Here is a 20,066-nt window from a genome sequence, read left to right as displayed (position 1 = left end):
AGAGTAGAACTACTAGCCACTAGGAGAGTGTAACTACTAGCCACTAGGAGAGTGTAACTACTAGCCACTAGGAGAGTGTAACTACTAGCCACTAGGAGAGTAGAACTACTAACCACTAGGAGAGTGTAACTACTAGCCACCAGGAGAGTAGAACTACTAGCCACTAGGAGAGTGTAACTATTAGCCACTAGGAGAGTGTAACTATTAGCCACTAGGAGAGTATAACTACTAGCCACTAGGAGAGTAGAACTACTAGCCACTAGGAGAGTATAACTACTAGCCACTAGGAGAGTATAACTACTAGCCACTAGGAGAGTATAACTACTAGCCACTAGGAGAGTAGAACTACTAGCCACTAGGAGAGTATAACTACTAGCCACTAGGAGAGTATAACTACTAGCCACTAGGAGAGTAGAACTACTAGCCACTTGCAGAGTAGAACTACTACTAGGAGAGTAGAACTACTAACCACTAGGAGAGTGTAACTACTAGCCACTAGGAGAGTGTAACTACTAGCCACTAGGAGAGTGTAACTATTAGCCACTAGGAGAGTATAACTACTAGCCACTAGGAGAGTATAACTATTAGCCACTAGGAGAGTATAACTACTAGCCACTAGGAGAGTAGAACTACTAGCCACTAGGAGAGTATAACTACTAGCCACTAGGAGAGTATAACTACTAGCCACTAGGAGAGTAGAACTACTAGCCACTTGCAGAGTAGAACTACTACTAGGAGAGTAGAACTACTAACCACTAGGAGAGTGTAACTACTAGCCACCAGGAGAGTAGAACTACTAGCCACTAGGAGAGTGTAACTATTAGCCACTAGGAGAGTGTAACTATTAGCCACTAGGAGAGTATAACTACTAGCCACTAGGAGAGTAGAACTACTAGCCACTAGGAGAGTAGAACTACTAGCCACTTGCAGAGTAGAACTACTACTAGGAGAGTAGAACTACAAGCCACTGGGAGATTATAAAGGGCTAAGACTAAAACAGTCACAAAGTGTACCACTTGAAATTAATAGAGGTTCACAAAATATACTTTTTTTTATCCAGTCATATCTGCCAAATGCCAGTGCTATCAGTACCAATCACTGGTATGTAGCCAGACACTGCAGGGCACATCTGTGATGCTGGATCACATAGCAGCTGTATAGTCTGCTGTGGCAATAGTTACTTCCCTTGTTTGTGTCTATACCATTACAATGCAGTGTGTGTTTCACAACTGAATGATACAAGTCTAAACTATTTTGTATTGTTTTCCTGTGTTGTCTTTTTATTTGCATGTTTTGAATAGAAAGGAAGGATGACCTGGTAATGTTTGTATGCGATAGACAGCGGCCACATAGGAGCCTGTGGATTTTGGGAGGGTGCAGAGGGCGGTTTCGTTAGCCTGGCATGTGACAGCTAGGAGAGGGAGTCTGACTTCAGTGTGGAGTGATCAGCATTCCTTGCATTGTGGAGACAGCCCTTGTGAGCGGATACATAGCAGCAAAGTCAGAGCTGAGCCTCTGCCTCCGTCTTCCTGCCAGGCTCTGCAGTGAGCAGCATGTGGGAGAGAGGGAGGTCCAGCACACTCACTAACACAAGACTTCCACAGTCAGCCAGGGGGTGGGAAAGAAGAAGTTGAAGCGGACACGTAGCCTGCCATCGCCCTCATCCCAGCAGAAGTACCCTCTGCATCTTCACCCAAGCCTGCGGGCATCCTACCAGCTCTCGCCTCCCTCTGGACTTGGAACATCACATCTGCGAATTTGTGCGCATTATTCCTGTATTTGTTTGCTGATCAGAGATCTAAGAAGAAAAAACTCTTGAGAAAGGAGGACTTGCTTAGTGATCCTGGTTGTTTGTATTGGTGGAGAAGCCCTGAGCTTGCTGATGGAAGTTTTCTGTCTGGATGGAAAGTAACATTACAAGGAGGGAACCGGAGCTGCTCTGATGACAATGCTGCCCATGCCATTGATAGGGATAGCTGTTCACTGCTGCTGGATCTAGTTACATTACAATCTGATCAGGCGTTTCTAGAGAGGAGCCAGATCAGCCACATCTGCTCACATCAGCCCTGCGGGGGAATCTTCTATCCATCCCTTCCTGGCACATAGGGAGCTGCTGCCACCTTCTGCATAGAGCTGTTGGGATGTGGGTGCCCGGGTCTGCAGTGGGCTGAGGATGGCATCGGTCGTGTTTGAGGGCACCTCCCTGGTGAACATGTTTGTGAAGGACTGCTGGGTTAACGGGATCAGGAGACTTATCATAAACCGGAAGGGGGACGAGGAGGAGTTCTTCGAGATCAGGATTGAGTGGTCAGACAGGAATATTTTGTATTTGCACAGAAGTTATTCGGACCTAGGGAGACTTTTTAAGAAGTTGCTGGAATCTTTTCCTGAAGATCATGGGGAGCTGTCACAGTCATCTCTGCTGCAAGGTGGGTGGCTGTCAGTAAAAGCCACACAGTACAATATAGTCTTTACATTATAATATAGTATGAACTTGTGGCTTTTCACTTATATCAGCACAAGTCCCTACACACCCTGATAATGGCTGGCAAGGAAAAAAAATTACATACCCTGGTGCAGCACATATTTTGCAATATAAAAACTAAACAAAGTGACAGTATTGTATCACTTGTCAAGCACAGAACTAACTGACGCCAATAACAACTGAAGATAGAAAAGCAGGGCCCTATCCCCACATTAGCATTGAATGTTTAGGTTAGTGTACTGACATGGCCACTAGTGAATACAGAAGCAGGGCCTTACCCTCACACTATCACTGAACGTTTGGCTGAGGTAAGTGTACGGAGACGTGGCCACTAACATCTGCTTCAGCAGAAACTGCTCTGTAGTGTCTATTGGGATGTCTAGAGATGGTAGGTTGTCAGGGACCACTTCCAGGGCTACCTCATTTAACTAAAGTGAATAGAGAAGCAGGGCCCTACCCTCACACTATCACTGAACGTTTGGCTGAGGTAAGTGTACTGAGAGGTGGCCACTAACATCTGCTTCAGCAGAAACTGCTCTGTGGTGCCCATGGGGATGTCTAGAGATGGTAGGTTGTCAGGGACCACTTCCAGGACTACCTCATCTAACTGAAGTGAATAGAGAAGCAGGGCCCTATCCCCAAACCAACACTGAATGTTTGGCTGAGGTTAGTGTACTGAGACATAGCCACTAACATTTGCTTCTGCAGACATTGGTCTGTAGTGCCCATGGCGATGTCTAAAGATAGTAGGTTAGCAGGAACCACTTCCAGGCCTACCTGAGCTAACTGAAGTGAATAGAGAAGCAAGGCCCTATTTCTACACTATCACTGAATGTTTGGCTGAAGTTAGTGTACTGAGACATGTCACATCTGTTCTGCAGTGCATATTTGGATGTCGGCACTCTGCAGTGCCTGTGGGGATGTCTGCAGATAGTAGGTTGGCAGGAGCCACTTCCTGGTCTATCATCTGCAGATCCAAATGTAATGCTATGTGTACCTTATGTGGCCATTCAGTTCGCAGCAATGCCCAATCTGGTAAAAGATTGATTACTCCTGGGTCAAAAACTAAGGGAGTACAAATTATTTTATTACATTACACTACTGGATTTCCGTTAGATTTATGTGGAAGTCTGGAAGTCTGTCAAGCTTTCACCACTGCTAACTTTTTACTGCTTGATGGTGTACCTACTTGTGCAGCCACTGATTAACCCACCCCTTCTCCCTGCATGCAAATAATTTATTTCCCCAGTCCAAGATTAATCATTTATAATTTCAAGAGTCATTGAGGCTGTAATTTTGATGGATTTTTTAACGTTTCTTATTAATTTAAAATATCGTGTAGTAAATGGCGTGCATTACAGATGCTCTGTTCAGCACTTTACATGAGTTGTTACAGCACAGAGAGGATGTGATAGCCAGAATAGGCTAGTTTACTGTTCTGGTAATGCTTGTATGATTACTAGATTGATGTATATGTGAAGTTACGGTGGAGCACTCTGTTTCAAGCACTGAGTTGATTGGAAATAGAACAATTCTCCTAGTAGAATTTCTCTTTCATGGAATATTCATGGAGAAACATGTTTGATCAGGTGATTGATTTTTTCTTGTCTGGTTGGCTGTGGCTGGACACAATCATGTGATCTTGTCTTACTTCCTGTGTAGACTTCTGGCAAACTTCCAACCAGAGAAGTACAAACCAATCACTTGAATAAATGGATCTTGTGCCTCTTAAATACTATATCTGTGCAGTACAGGTTCTGAACTGGTCACCTCTACTTTCAAGCAGCTGAAGGACTGGTACCGTAATCTCCAGAGAGCTAAGCTGTGTTAAAATACTTTAACCTTCAGTCACTCTTTTATACAAGCTTGTAATAAAAACAGACAAAATTGTTTTCTGTCTGGTTTCCTGAGTGAAATTATCAGTAAATCTACCAGAAAAGGAAAATCTTTATTTTATTTTTATTTCTAGCCATTCAACCTTGTCCAGTTTTCATGGGACAGATCCCTCCTGTGTGGCGATTTCTCTGTCATAGGTTCTGGTGCTCCCCCACCCCCAAAGCAAAACCTAATGTTCACACCCTTTCCCTTGCCTACCCCTGGTGACCTTCACTGCCTGGGCTGCCCATCTAGCAAAATGGATAAAACAAGTGTGGACATCATAATCTTCACACCTATAACAAGTGTAGCCATAAAAACACCTGATCTGAAGGACGGACCCCTTTATTGGAGGGAGTTAAGTAATAGCAGGGCCCCCTTTCAGGTCCTCCCCTGTAGTTACGCCCCTGTTCTCATTATTATATACAGAGTATATACAGTATTAAGTATACAACTGATAGGACTAAAATACTTCTAGTAATCAGATCTAGTAACATTACAAAGTAAAATACAATATAGAAATGGTCATCAGAATGTGTGTTAGCATTCACCCAATCTTTCCAAACCTATGATTTAGAGCCACACAGTCATCAAAGATGCATCTTTACCTTAAAGTGTACCAGAGATGTAATAAACTAAAAGTTTTATACATACCATGGGCTTCCTCCAGCCCCCTCCGCACCGATCGCTCCCATGCCGCCGTCCTCAGCCTAGTCTGTTGCCGGTACCGGGTCCCATAACTTCTGCCAGTCGCAGCCAGTCTGACACAAGAGAAGTGCGCTCTCTACGTATCTCTCTGACTGCTGCCGGAGATGTGCGCTCTCTACATATCTCTCCGGCAGCCGTCGGAGAGATACGTAGAGAGCACACTTCTCTATTGTCATACTGGCTGTGACCGGCAAAAGACTAGGCTGAGGACGGCAGTGTGGGAGTGATCGGTGCGGAGGGGGCTGGAGGAAGCCCATGGTATGTATAAAACTTTTAGTTTATTATATCTTTGGTTTCCTTTAACCTCCTTGGCGGTATGAAAAATACCGCCAGGAGGGAGCGCAGCAGTTTTTTAAAAAATTATTTTTTTTTTTATCATGTAGCGAGCCGAGGGCTCGCTACATGATAGCCGCTGCTGAGCGGCATCCCCCCGCCCGCTTCGATCGCCTTCGGCGATCTCCGATCAGGAAATCCCGTTCATAGAACGGGATTTCCTGGAGGGCTTCCCCCGTCGCCATGGCGACGGGGCGGGATGACGTCACCGACGTCACTGACGTCGGGACGTCATTGGGAGTCCCGGGCCACCCCTCGGCGCTGCCTGGCACTGATTGGCCAGGCAGCGCTGGGGTCTGGAGGGGGGGGGGGCCCGCGCCGCAGCAGATAGCGGCGATCGGGCAGGGGCCGGCGGCGATCAGAGTGCTGGCGCAGCTAGCAAAGTGCTAGCTGCGTCCAGCAAAGCAAAAATTATGAAAATCGGCCCAGCAGGGCCTGAGCGGCACCCTCCGGCGGCTTACCCCGTGTCACACACGGGGTTACCGCCAAGGAGGTTAAAGCACACCTGAACTCAAAAGAAAAAGTGGACTTTTACTTACCTGGGGCTTCTTCCAGCCCCCCGTGGTATTTGAGACCCTTCAGTGTCTTTGGGATCCCCTTCATTGTGCTGCTGTCCCCCTCAGAAAAATCTCCATCCCTGCTTGGTCACAGGCTACTGCGCATGCATGGTCCTGATTGTGCCTCCAACAATAGCACTCCTGTCACTGGTAGCATTCTGTGCATGCTTGGCTTGCAAAAGAATTGTACCGCGCACGTACAGAACAGTCCTGGCAATGGGAGCGTGACTGATGGAGGATTGCGAATAGGACCACACATGCGCAGTGGCCATTAACCAGGCTGGGTCAGCGATTTTTCTGAGGGGGGCAGCGGCCCAATGGAATGAACAATAAAGACACTTAAAGGACATTGAGGTAAAGCAATGTGCCCAAAAAGAGTCTATACATACATTAAGTATTGTATCCACACCAGGATTGCTGCCTCCATTTGCCCCTAGCTAGGCCTCGTTTCCATACAGTCAGTCCCAAACTAGGCTCCTACCACAAAGTAGTAGATGACCTCTGAACACAGATATTCTTCACCCGCACATGCGCAGTTCACTCTTGGATGCTATTCTGGTCACACTCCTGGCTACTTCATGATTGTAAGCGCGTGCCACAGCTGCGTCCAAAAGCGAACTCTGCATGTGCGGGTGAAGAATATCTGGTTCAGAGGTCACTGACTTCATGTGGTCAGGGCCTACTCCGGGACTGATTGCGGGGAAATGGAGCCTTGTGGGGGCAAACGGAGGCAGCGATCCTGGTGTGGTACCCACACTGAAAGCATGTATACACTCTTTTTGGGCACATTGTTTTAACTTGGATGTCCTTTAAGGGCCTCAAAGACGACGGGGGGCTTAAAGGGAACCAGAGATGAACGTTTCACACAAAATAAACATATCAGTTGATAGCTTGTAAAAAATAAATGCTCTACCTGATAATTTCGCCGCTCTGGTGTGCCTTTTTTAGTGTTTTTTATCCATTATTGCTCCAGGAAATATCCAATATGGCCGCCGGCTCATATCCCTACTGCTTCCGGGTTATCAGTTGTTCTGGATGTGCTGTCTAGGCTATATGAGACTATGCTGCTATCTAGGCTAAATACAGCCTTTCATCTATGTGCTTTTATTTTGGTATGATATCTGCCTGTAGGAAGTGTCTCTTATAGGAATGAAACTGCCGTTATTATCAGTATCTAGTGCACACAGAGCACACAGGGATCATATTACAGCCACAGAGCTTCTCTCTCAGGAGAAGCAGCCTCTCCCATGTCGTCACAGCTCTCAGTATGCAAAGCAGGAAATCTAAGCCAGGAGGCCAGGAGAGGGGAAGGCTTGGGCTTGAAAAGACTACACAGAAGAGTGACTCAGCTATAATGATTCCAGGTCAAACCTCGACTGAATAGTCGGTGCATTCTTATCACAGTTGCTAATAGACTAATTAAGCAGATAACAATGAAACTAAAAGCAGGGTAGGTGTTTACTGTCATGTTCCCACTGATAAATGTAATAAAATACATGAGGGTGCTTCATCTCTGGTTCTCTTTAAAGAAGCACCAGATAAATAAAAGTCTTTTTTTTTTAATCCCATTTCAGGTGTGCTTTAATCAACTGAATTTTTATGCCTCACATTGGCTGAGCCTACAGTTTCAGTTCAGATGCTCACAGCTAACCCTTTGTTCTAACATTTGCAACAAGTTGTTTTTCAACCTTGAATATATGAGTCTGCTCATACAAGTTCTAGACATCTGTGGTTATGCAAAAAAGTTAAAATGATACAGTGTGTATATCTGACAGAGCCAGGTCATCCACAAAGCAACTTAGCAGGGGCCTAGGGCCTGGAGAGAGTCTAGAAGCCTGGTTTATGCTAACCTCCAACAAATCTTGGCAAAAAAGCTAGATGACCATCAAGAGAGGGCCCAAAGCCATTGTTTGCCTAGGGCACCATTCACCCTAATCCATCTCTAATATCTGGTAGTAAAAATATCTGACTGAAAAAGTTTAAAAACATATCAACTCATGCTGGGAGTTACTGAAAAAGTAATGACTCATCCTTTGTGCCACAGCAGTTTTTTCCCTTTCACCAAGAACTGCTGTTTATGGTTGTGGGTCACCCAGGATTTATCATACAAAGTTCTTGCTGCAAGTGTGTACTTGTGACCGCCACTGTGCTAACCTCTCAGCAGCACACAGAACTGTGCTGTGTGATAAGTGGCTTAGCTTCTGATTGGAGGAAGCTCACAGGAGGCGGACAGAGGCGAGGGAGCATGCATTGAATGACATACAGAAGGTAAATAGATGGCTAGCGACAAGGAGACTGCCGCTAGCCTGGCGCTTTTTACAGGGTGGCACAGGAGAGCCCAGGGGGGACTAGAGGCGGCAATAGCGAGACCCAGAGGCATGTCATTATGCACATGCCTTAAGATTTCAAATACCAGCCTCAGGTTCTCTTTAAGGAGAGAGGAGCCAGAGGACTGGCATGACAGCCAGAAGCATAACTCTCAACTTTTTAAGATGAGAAAGAGGGACACTTAAGCCATGCTCCTGCCATACCCCTGATCACGCCCCTGTCACACCCCTATTCACGCATACCATAAAGATTTCATAATAAAAATATGTTGTTTTATAATTCAAACAACACTGGTCCTTTCTATCCTGCTTCATTTTCCTTCATATTAACATTTTAAAATTAATAATATATACATTTAAGGGATGGGAATAAAGTTTAGTTTAGTCAATCAAACACATTTTAGTAGAAAAATATATATATTTACATAGATCAAGTCCTGAAAGAGGGACAAATGAAGAGGGACATGCCTCCCAAAGAGAGTCTTTCCCTCCAAAAGAGGGACAGTTGGGAGCTATGCAGAAGCAGTATTAAAAATATGTCAGCCATGGAACCTTCCACTACAGGTTTCCTTTAAATATTTTTAGATGTGGTCTTCCTGTTCTTTGTGAAAGAAACAGCCTTGGTTTTATTAAAAGTCATTTCCTGCTTTCTACGTAATATAACTGTCCTGTTCTGCACATCTTGTGTTAATTGTGCTGCATTAACCATTTCTTTTAACTTTCTGCATACATACTAAATGTTCTGTATATATGGGCATCTTGGGACATGTTAAACAAATGTAACATCTAAGGCTTGGCTCAGACAGGCCTCTGCGGGACGGCTGGCAGCGGCTCAGTTAGCTGATGCTAAGCAATTTTCTGCCACTGAGCAGAAAGCATTAGGCATTGGTTACCAGTATTGGTTACACCAGGCATGTCCAAAGTCCGCCTCGGGGGTCAAATGCAGCCTGTCAAGCCATTTCTGGTGGCCCCCTACAGTTGATAATACCATGTAGCCTGCAGGTCGTAGCTGGGGAGCCGCATGCAGAAGCCAACAGCAGTAACATCCGCAGCATCGAAGCCTCCATTGCTGCCATCCTAATGTGAATGTCACCCCCATGCATTTAATGCTTTAGCTGTCCGCTGTCCACCATGGTCCCCATTCATCTTTGGCAATTGCCGCTGGGCTTCTGACGTTAAGAACGTTGCGCTTGTGTGACATAACACACGTGGCGTCATGCATGCTTTACGACAGGCAAAGTAATAAAGGAACACTGTCGCGAAAATCTTAAAATTTTAAATATTTATAAACACATACAAATAAGAAGTACATGTCTTCCAGAGTAAAATGAGCCATAAATTAATTTTCTCCTATGTTGCTGTCACTTACAGTAAGTAGCAGAAATCTGACGTTACCAACAGGTTTTGGCTTAGTCCATCTTTCCATAGGGGAGTCTCAGCATGGCCTTTACTCTTTATAAAGACACTCCTTGAAAAAGATTTATACAAAGATGCTGACCAGCCTCCCTGCTCGCGGTACACTTTTTTGGTAGTTGAACGGAGCAACTGCCATTCACTAAATGCTTTTGAAAATAAAGAAATCTCTGAGAATCCCCCATGAGGAGTTGGGCTAGTCCAAAACCTGTTGGGTCTGTCAGAATTCTACTACTTACTGTAAGTGACAGCAACATCTTAGAAAAGTAATGTATGGCTCATTTTACAATGGGAAAAATGCACTTCTTATCTGTATATGTTTACATATATTTTAAATTTTAAGATTTTCGCGACAGTGGTCCTTTAAATGCACAGGCGGAGGCTCATTCACATTAGGGGAAACAGCGTCAAGGGTTCCGTCGTGTTCGTTGCTCATCCCAATATTGCACGCCGTTACAGCTGCTCTCCTGATTGACCATGTCGGCCTGGCATCTTGCAGCATGTCTGATAGATACATTCGACCAATTTCAGGCCGAAGTTGGTTGAATCAGCCATGTTTGTGGCGGCACTGATTTGTATCCATTTCAATAATAATTATCAAATCGGATGCTTGATCGGCCGACAAGTTCAGTGATGTATGGGCACCTTTATATTGTTGCAGTCCTATTTTTCATCGCACCACTTGTAATCTACAGGTGGCCATACATCAAATCTGATTAGAGATGAATTTGTCTCTTGGTCGAGTCTGCCCATACACTACAGGCCAATTTCCGTCCGATTTCAGCATGAAATCATCAGGGAATCGGCTGAGCCGCCGCGTCGACCCAGCTGCAGCCCCCAAATTGTATAAATGTATGTAGTGTGTGCATTTATACATTAGCTGTCCTGTAGCAGCTTCCGCATGGTCAGGGGCAAATGCAGGATTTTTAAGGGGGGGGATTCCTGAAAGGTCCAGAAGCACTTATGTCCCCGAGTGCTTCCGAATACAGGTGGCTCCATACTGCCCATGCACAAAAGTGTGCTGGCGTATTATGGAGCTGCCTATCTTTGGAAGTACTCAAGGACACGAGTGTTTCTGAGGGCTTCTGGAAGCAGCAAATTTGAAGAGGGGACAGCGCTGGAACAACTCCCCGAGAGAGGAACGGGAGATAGACTTAGTTTGGACAATTCAGTGGAATATGCCACTTAGTGTCACATAGCGCAAGCGATACCCATATGATGCAGAGATACATGCATCTGTGGAAGATGGCGGCGCTAAATAAATACTAAATAATAATTTTCCTCACCAGGATTGCACTTTTATTTAGCTTTCCTGTATGACAAGAAGACACAGCCAGCCAGCACTAGGGGAAGAGGGAAACAAAGGTGAATGAAAGAGGGCTGGTGCACACCAAGAGGGCTTCTGAACGTTTTTCAAATCGACAGTGATTTGAAAAGCGCTTGGCTAATGTTACCCTATGTGGGTGTTCCCACAGCAGCGATGTGATTTTTTCAAAATCACAAGTATACTGCACGTAGCATTTTTTTGAGTGATTTATTCAGAAATCGCTCTGAAAATCGCTTCACAAAATCACACTCACTAATTGCTAGCCATTGCTATTGTGATTTTGGCGTGCACTACTCCAGAGAGAGGAGGAGTAGAGAAATTGAGAATAGCCTGAGATGGAGCAGAGATCTTATCTGTATTGCAGTCCCACATCACTTGCCTGTAATAGGACTCCTGTCCTTGCTGGTCTCTCACACGTCAGAAAGCAGCCCTCCTGGAGTCTAGGGACTGTCAAAAACTTTTCAGCTTGTTTAACACCTTATCCACACTAGCAGTCATTATAACAATGAGGAGAGACCAGACAGATTTTTGCCCACAGACCCTCCAGGCAAGCTCTGCATCATGCTGTGTATATTTACCAGCTTGCCTGCCCTTTAATTGCACTTTTATCAGCTAGCCTAGTATTTTACATTGCCTTACAACAACAAACCTGAATACACCAGACACCAGACCAGCCCTAAATCACTGAATGAAAGGGGGCCTGGGGGGAGATTGCCCCCCCAGGTGGAGTGGAGAGACTGAAATAGAGCAGATAGCGTATCTGTATTGCAGTCCCACATCACACAGAGGCTACTTGCATGTACTGTGTCTCCTGTCCATGCCAGCCAAATCCAAAAAGCTTTATTGGCAGGACCAAATACATTTAGCATTGCCAAAGCAAAAACAAAACATTAACAACATGGTGGGGAGGGTTGTGGGAATAGGGGAATGATATAGGTATACCGTCCATAGGGGTGTGGAGGATGTAAGGAATGGTCAGTCTCTCACACAAGCTGCAGGCAGCCCTCCTGGAGTTTAGGGACTGTCAAAAACTTTTCAACCTATGAAATACCGTATGTAGCTGTCTACATGCAGTCTTTACAATAGGGAAAGAGCTGAGTTTTTCCTACAGACCCTGCAGGCAAGCCTCTGTATATTTACCAGCTTGCCTGCTTCAGCGATTTCAGGGAATTTTTTTTAAAGGTACAAGAGTCTCAGGGGGGTATTCCATACACCCGGAACCCCCGTCTGGATACGCCAGTGATGGTGTCCGTCCATCTTGCCGAGTAACAGCCGCATACACGCTAGCGGCGCATAGCGTCTGTCGTCAGACGCTATGTGCCACCGGCGTGTATGCAGAACCCGGCACGATGCACGGAAACCGCGTGGAGGCTGACACCGGACAGCTAATGTATAAATGCACTACACTTCATACCTTTATACATTGCGGCGGCAGCGGCAGGGGTTCGTCGTCTCGTTGCTCGTTCGCAATTCCGCCACTGTACCGCTGCACACCCGACCAACCAACTTCGGCCCGACATCTTCCAGCATGCGTAATCGACCGCGCGGCCAATTTCTGTCCCGAAATTGGTCGCTTTGTCGGTCGGGCATGCACTTGGCAGCACCGATTTTCAACCAATTTGATTATAATCGAATTAGATGGTTGATTGGTTGGTTGGTCGGCTAATGTATGGCCTGCTTACAGCAGACATTTAGCCAATATCACTCTAAATAGAAACAGTAGAAGAGCAGTCAGTATAGCCATGCTCAGCATCACAATGGTGCTTTGGTGCTTATCTAATTTGAATGAATGATTCATTTAGTTTTCACAGACAGTCTGTCTACCATAATTCAAGGCAATGCACTCTCTCTCTGTGTGTCTACTGGGTACTCAGCTGATGTCTAATCAAAACCTTTCTGTTCTACTTTTGGATACAAAGGGGAGGGGGTTTTATTACTATCAGCTTCCAAGTTTCTTTTAACCCCTTGCCGACCACGTAACACCAGTTGGCGTAAGGCCCCAGGACTGCTACACGCCAATTGGCATGAAGTCCTGGGGTGGAGCTTTGCAGGAGATCGCGCATCTCCACTTGAATGACGGAGTTCCTCTCCGCCATCAGTCTCCCAGCGGCAAAACCGCAGTCTATTTACTCTGTACAGCGCTGCGATCTATGGCAGCGCTGTACTGGAGACAGCCGTGTGACATTGCTGTCCCCCTGCGAAGCCTTGTCCCCCTGGGAAGATCGCGCATCTCCACTTGAATGACGGAGTTCCTCTCCGCCATCAGTTTCCCAGCGGCAAAACCGCCGTCTATTTACTCTGTACAGCGCTGCGATCTACGGCAGCGCTGTACTGGAGACAGCCGTGTGACATTGCTGTCCCCCTGGGAAGCCTATCACAGTCGATCGTGCTGATTGGCTGGCGGGGGGGAGGGAGGGAGGGTAGGTTAAAAAAATAATTAAAAAATAACTATATTTATTGTAAAAAGAAATATTTGTTAAAAAGAAAACATTAGGGGAGCGATCACAGCCCACCAACAGAAATCTCTGTTGGTGGGCAGAAAAGGGGAGGGGGGGAATCACTTGTGTGCTGAGCTGTACGGCCCTGCAGTGAGCCCTTAAAGCTGCAGTGGCTTCATTTGTAAAAAATGGCCTGGTCACTAGGGGGGTATAAGCCCGTGGTCCATAAGTGGTTAAAGCGGGCTTGAGGCTGGGTGCACACATAACATAACATGAAAGGCTGCATTTTATGTCATGTTTTATGTTAATGTTGTATGTGTTTTTTGTGCATTTTTACTGCACTTTTGGTGCGTTTGCAATGCGTTTTTTCAAGCGTTTTAATGTGTTTGCAGTTCGCATATACAAAAAGCATATGCGTATAACACGTATGTGTTTTCCATGCATTTTTATATTTCCATTTATGCAAATCACTAGAAAGACAACAGGAAGTGGAAATACAGCAAAAAAAAATAATTATTTTTTTTTGGGGGGGGGGGGGGGGGGGGGGGATAAACGCATGAAAAACTCATACCATTGCGTTCCCATTGACTTTCATTATGTGCGTTTTTGCTGCGTTTATGAATATTATGCAACAAAACCTGCGTTTTTAAAAATGGGTTTAAAAAATGCATAGAAAACGCATATGCGTTTTTTATATGCATTTTTTCCTGTGGCCCATAGACTTCTATTAGTGGCAAAAACGCAGCGTTTTCCACAACGCTGGCGTTTCTGCTATGTGTGCACTTAGTCTGAAGTAAAACAGTAATGCCCTCTTCAAAAGTTTTTATTCTTCCCTTCAAATAAATATTTTTGAAATGAACCTTTTAATGTTGTGGTGTAACATGTATAAACAATCAGTAACACTTGCACTCATGACACCAACATCAAGCTGGAACAGTAGCAGCATTAAAAACAACTAGGTTGCAAAATTATGCGATTGAAGAAAGGGGATGTTAGCTTCTAAAAAGGATTGCATGCAATAGCATTGTGTACTAGACCCTTACATCAGCGATGAGGTCTCCCTGTTAATGGTAATGGTGGCCACAAATGTTACAATTCTTCTGTTCGATTGTACCCCATTTCTATTAAATCGATCAATTGTGAGAGAAAAAGAGAGAAAATATTTTTGTTCTATCTATACATTTCATTAATATTGTCGTTTTCTCAGTTAAAATCGATTGGAAAGGTTGGAAAAATCTGATCAATTGTTGTCAGAAATTGAATAGTGTGTGGTGGGTTGTATGAAAGTAATTTGACCTAATACATTTTAAGATTACATAAGAATAAAGAAACTGTAATTGTCAAAGTGACACGTTAGATAGAATGTATTTTTTTTCAATGCAACTGTAGTGTTGTTGATAAAATAAATGAGGCACAGACTAACCAGCAAGCTCATGGTGACCCAGAACTCATTGGGGTGTGTAAGGGACTACAATGGTCCTTACTAAGATGTTAAGAAAACAAAAGTTTGCTTTCCTAAAACAGAAAGAATTTGCGATAATTCAGGTTGGAGTGAGCTCGAGATGTCTCCCAGAGCACCACTGCTGAATATATGCAAATTAACCATTGTACCCTTAGAAGCTAAACACACCTCCAGAACCGCTGGAATGCAATGATGTGTCAGCTTGTTAATATGTACAGAGCCATAATAATCCAACATGCATACAGACTGTTTCGGATTGGTTGATCCTCATCAGTGCATGGCATGGATTAATTTGGCTCTATGGAGTAGGGCTTGTAAATCCGAGAGGCACAGACTAACCAGCAAGCTCATGGTGACCCAGAACTCATTGGGGTGTGTAAGGGACTACAATGGTCCAGTGGTGCCTGGGAGACATCTCAAGCTCACTCCAACCTGAATTATCGCAAATTCTTTCTGTTTTAGGAAAGCAAACTTTTGTTTTTCTTAACATCTTAGTAAGGGGGCTTTTAGGACCATTGTAGTCCCTTACACACCCCAATGAGTTCTGGGTCACCATGAGCTTGCTGGTTAGTCTGTGCCTCTCGGATTTACAAGCCCTACTCCATAGAGCCAAATTAATCCATGCCATGCACTGATGAGGATCAACCAATCCGAAACAGTCTGTATGCATGTTGGATTATTATGGCTCTGTACATATTAACAAGCTGACACATCATTGCATTCCAGCGGTTCTGGAGGTGTGTTTAGCTTCTAAGGGTACAATGGTTAATTTGCATATATTCAGCAGTGGTGCCTGGGAGACATCTCAAGCTCACTCCAACCTGAATCATAAAATAAATGAGGAATAGATTTGTTAACGCAAGGTCAATTTTCTAAGGTTGTTTGTGTTGTGTGCCTTTATACATAGCAGTGATGGCACAGAGCTACTCATAGAGATTTATAAAGGAAAATTTATATATTATTACATCTAATTTATTTATTTTATTTGATTTGAACATACCCGTGTGATATATTGGTTACAAGAGTAATTTTTAATTGGAGTGAAAAAACGATCAATATTGTCAAAAGCGAAAATAAAAAATTGTAATGTGTGTGGCCACCATTAGGGTGCCTACTCTACCTATACCAGTCAGCACCCAAGCAAACATTGTATGCTCATAACCTGGGATTCCTGCTGAGGCCTGTCAGGTTCAACCATTCTAGGGAACACACGCATTCACAGTTCTAGTTTTTGGTCACACTTCCCTTCTCTTTTTATTTGCAGCAGCAAGTTCTGCTGGGAACTGATCTAACGCTATGCAGCACTTTTGTATTTGGCACAAGCTGCAGCATCTTCATAGTTCTATAACAGCACATTGAGAAGTTATTGGGCCATGTGAGAAGCCTGGATCCTCATATTGGTTTAGCCACACCCCCATATAACCAGGGCTGTGGAGTTGGTACAAAAATCATTCTACTCCGACTCCTCAGTTTATGAACCACCGACTCCGACTTCAGGTACCCAAAATTGCCCTCACTCTGACTCTCCGACTCCAGTCCTTAGTCTAATTTTTACAAAGGCTATGGATTTGGTACAAAAATCATCCGACTCCTCAGTTTATTGAAACCACTGACTCCAGGTACCCAAAATTGCTCCGACTCCTCGACTCTGACTTCGACTCTACAGCCCTGCATATAACAAATGTAACCATGCTCCCTATAACATATGTAGCCTCATACCATCGTATAACTAGTACAGCAAAATGCATTCTGTATTCCATATGTTCTTAATAACATTTTTTTAAATGATTTTTAATGCTAAACCAAATAAATAAAACAGATATGCAGGTTACACACTTCCTTGAAAGAAAAAGGTCAAAAAGAGTTCAGTTTATCCACAGACGTTACTTTGCTACGCTCAGCAAAGCAAATGCAAAAGATGTACAGACAGCAGTTATTTTTTGCAGTGTTATTAGACTATAGATGATCTACAGGGCTCTTCCCAAAATGCTAGTACAGACATTCTCTGCTCTCTGTGCCTTACCGTGCAATCACCTAATACTGTCCTCTGGATTATAAAGAGTATCTCAAAAATGAGTTCATATACAACCCATCAATAAATCCCATATATTTACCGAAGTATAAAATGCATTGAGTGTTTCCTTATAATGTGTCCTTATTTCCGGGCAATGCAGACAGGAAGATGGAATAAATGTCCTCAGAGGGAGTAGAAGTCTCACTTTGAATGCACATCAGCGTAACAGATGTGCCAAGTGGAGATTAAAGTGTATCTGTGGGCTTAAAAAAATGTAACTGTCAGTTGTCATAGCAAAGGTTTAGTCACTGAACAGGCGGGGAAATGTGAGGAGGTGCAAAAGTGTAAATGATGAAGCAGTGAGGAAACCTCTCCCTCTACTCTGTACTAACCTCTGCAGGATGCTGTCAGGGAACAGAGAAACCAAGCTTACAGATACAGATAAGCAGTGATGGTTTCTTTATATGCTATGTATCTATTTAGTTATTTTTGCTATTGAGATAATATTCTAAATGCAGTCAGCCTTAGGTGGAAAAGGGCAGGCTGAAATTTCTCCACCCAAAGCTCTACATAAGATCAACAATACAAAGGGGTTAAGAGGTGCCCAATCATAGATAAAACTGGGTTAAAAATAACTAAAAATAGAAAAAAAAAATATGAGCTTTAATAAGCACAGGCAATGCGTTTTGTGGGTCTGCCCCCACTTCCTCAGGCCAACTAAAGTGCAAAAAGTGTGTAAAGATTAAAGGACTGAGCTCCTCTTTTTTATTTTTAGAGTGATTGATCACCCTTCACTACAGCACTCTTCCTCACTTAAAGCGTAGCCCTGTCCCCTGCAGAAAAACACCATTGTTTTCTCTATCTCGAGTAAAGGGCAGGGCTATGTGCCACAAGCCGGCAGATAAAGGGCTCGGGGATGGATTCTGGGAGAAAAGACGGCATGTTTTTATAACTTCTCATTACAAGAATACTCATGCAATTTTTACTGGAGGTCCGCTTTAAAGGGGAACAGGAGGATGCCACCCCTCATAATGCTGCATCTGCCAACCAGCAGAACAGGAGGTGCTGTTTCTCTCATGAAATAAAAAAATCATATTTGGACTATTTTTATTACAAAATTACCACAGCTTTTTATATTTTGGATGGCAACACCTGGACCCATTCTCAGTGTGAAGCCTGATTTCTATTTCCACTACTAAGCTGTTCTGGTGACATGTAACATTTTTAATTTGCTCATTTGCTATCTGGAAAACCAATTGTTCATGTGATAGGAATGATCACCGACCATCACTGTTATTATTTTCCACTGTATCTTATAGCTGCTTATCCTTCTCCCTTTGCTTTCCATAGGGAAGATGTGATGATTTGCTCAGCTGCCGGTGCAGGCAGGCAGCCTTTTGACCATTGTGTAGGTTTGCATGCTGCAGGACTCTGGAAAGAACAGCTTCTGTCAGTTTTGCAGCTTGTGCTTGCAGAGGAATTTGCATACGTTGTCATGCAAATTGCCTGGCCACATTCATTGGAGGCGTGTACTATAAGTACTATGTCTTTCCCACAATGCTTGGCTGTTCATAAGGATTTCGTCCTATGTAACACTCCTGGTGGGGTGTCAGCCTTACTCTCTGTTTGAAGATCAGCTTAGAGTAATTCCTGGAAACTGTGCTAGGCAGATTTCCCTAGTGCAGTTAGGATTGTTTATCTGTTTTGTTTGTCTGTTGCGATTGTCCTGTCCCAGCGGTGGTCGATAGGAAGTCGTTCTGATCTTGGTTCTTGGAGCATAGCTGGTGCAGCGGTTGCTACCAGCTATCTCTTCTGTTCTGCCTCTCTGGATCGCGCTACCCACTTTTCGCTAGCGCTGTGGATCCTTCTGTTCTGTCTCCTGGGATCGCGCTAGCCACTTTTCGCTAGCGCTGTGGATCCTTCTGTTCTGTCTCCTGGGATCGCGCTAGCCACTTTTCGCTAGTGCTGTGGATCCTTCTGTTCTGCTACTCTGTACCTGGATCGCGCTAGCCACTTTTCGCTAGTGCTGTGGATCCTATCTCTCGCTTGTCCCTGTTTTCGTGTGTCTGTCTTGTCTGCTACGACCGCTTGCTGGAGGCTCGGTGAGGTAACCGCTAAGCAAGCGTTCGCGTCCCCTGTTTCATGTTTGTCTGTCAATGGTTAGTTAGGCGTGCTTGTCTCTATTGTGCTTATCACGTGGAGACCGCGCATAACCGTGTGCACTGTTGCGAATGAGTGCGGTGTTCGCGGTTAGCTAGCGTTTGTTATTTTCCGTATCTCCTCATTGTATTATTTGCTGTGCCTTTGCTACCCTCGTATTCTATTCTGATCTGCCTTGTGTCACGTCTGGCGATCGCACCTCTCACGATCGCGTTCCTCTGCACTCCCCAGCGCCATCTGCCGACAGGAATTTCCCTCTACAGGTGCGTATCACCTTTTGCTGGGTGCCTGCAATTACACGCTTGTGGAGGATTTCCGCCGTGTCAGCGCACGCGTTGTGCGCTGATCACGGAGAAAGTTCCACAATCGTTACAGAAGACCACTCTGCTCAACAGGTAGTAGAGCACCATTTCTTTATATTAAGCTGCCTCCTTAAAGGGGCACTACAGCGAAAAACTGTAAAATTTAAAATTTAAAATATGTGCAAACATACACAAATAAGAAGTACATTTTTTCCAGAGTAAAATGAGCCATAAATTACTTTTTTCCTATAATGCTGTCACTTACAGTAGGCAGTAGAAATCTGACTTTGGACTAGCCCATCTCTTCATAGGGGATTCTCAGCATGGCCTTTATTCTTTATAAAGATATTCCCTAAAAAGGATTTAAACAATGATGCTGGCCAGCTCTTCCCTGCTTCCTACACAGTTTTTTGGCAGTTGGACAGAGCAACTGCCATTCACTAAGTGCTTTTGAAAACAAATATATCCCTGAGAATCCCCTATAAAGAGATGGACTACTCCAAAACCTGTTACTTCTGTCTACTATCTACTGTAAGTGACAGCAACATAGGAGACAAGTAATTTATGGCTCATTTTACTCTGGAAATGTACTTCTTAATTGTATACTGTATGTTTGCACATATTTAAAATTTTACAGTTTTTTCACTGTAGTGCCCCTTTAAACA

General features: G+C 44.2%; 1 protein-coding gene across 1 annotated transcript in view; it reads left to right on the top strand.

Annotated features, from left to right (window-relative positions):
• The first annotated feature begins 1,426 nt into the window (after positions 1–1,426).
• PXDC1 (PX domain containing 1) overlaps positions 1,427–20,066 on the top strand; it is a 97,582-nt gene continuing 78,942 nt past the window's right edge. The window contains exon 1 of the mRNA XM_068234611.1: positions 1,427–2,429. Within this exon, the coding sequence (XP_068090712.1) occupies positions 2,174–2,429 (256 nt within the window). The 5' untranslated portion in view covers positions 1,427–2,173. The remainder of the gene's footprint in view (positions 2,430–20,066) is intronic.

Source organism: Hyperolius riggenbachi, chromosome 5, assembly GCF_040937935.1.
Source record: "Hyperolius riggenbachi isolate aHypRig1 chromosome 5, aHypRig1.pri, whole genome shotgun sequence".
Classification (NCBI taxonomy): Eukaryota; Metazoa; Chordata; class Amphibia; order Anura; family Hyperoliidae; genus Hyperolius; species Hyperolius riggenbachi.
The sequence above is the reverse complement of the archived record's forward strand: the minus strand, read 5'-3'. Positions and strand labels throughout refer to the sequence as shown.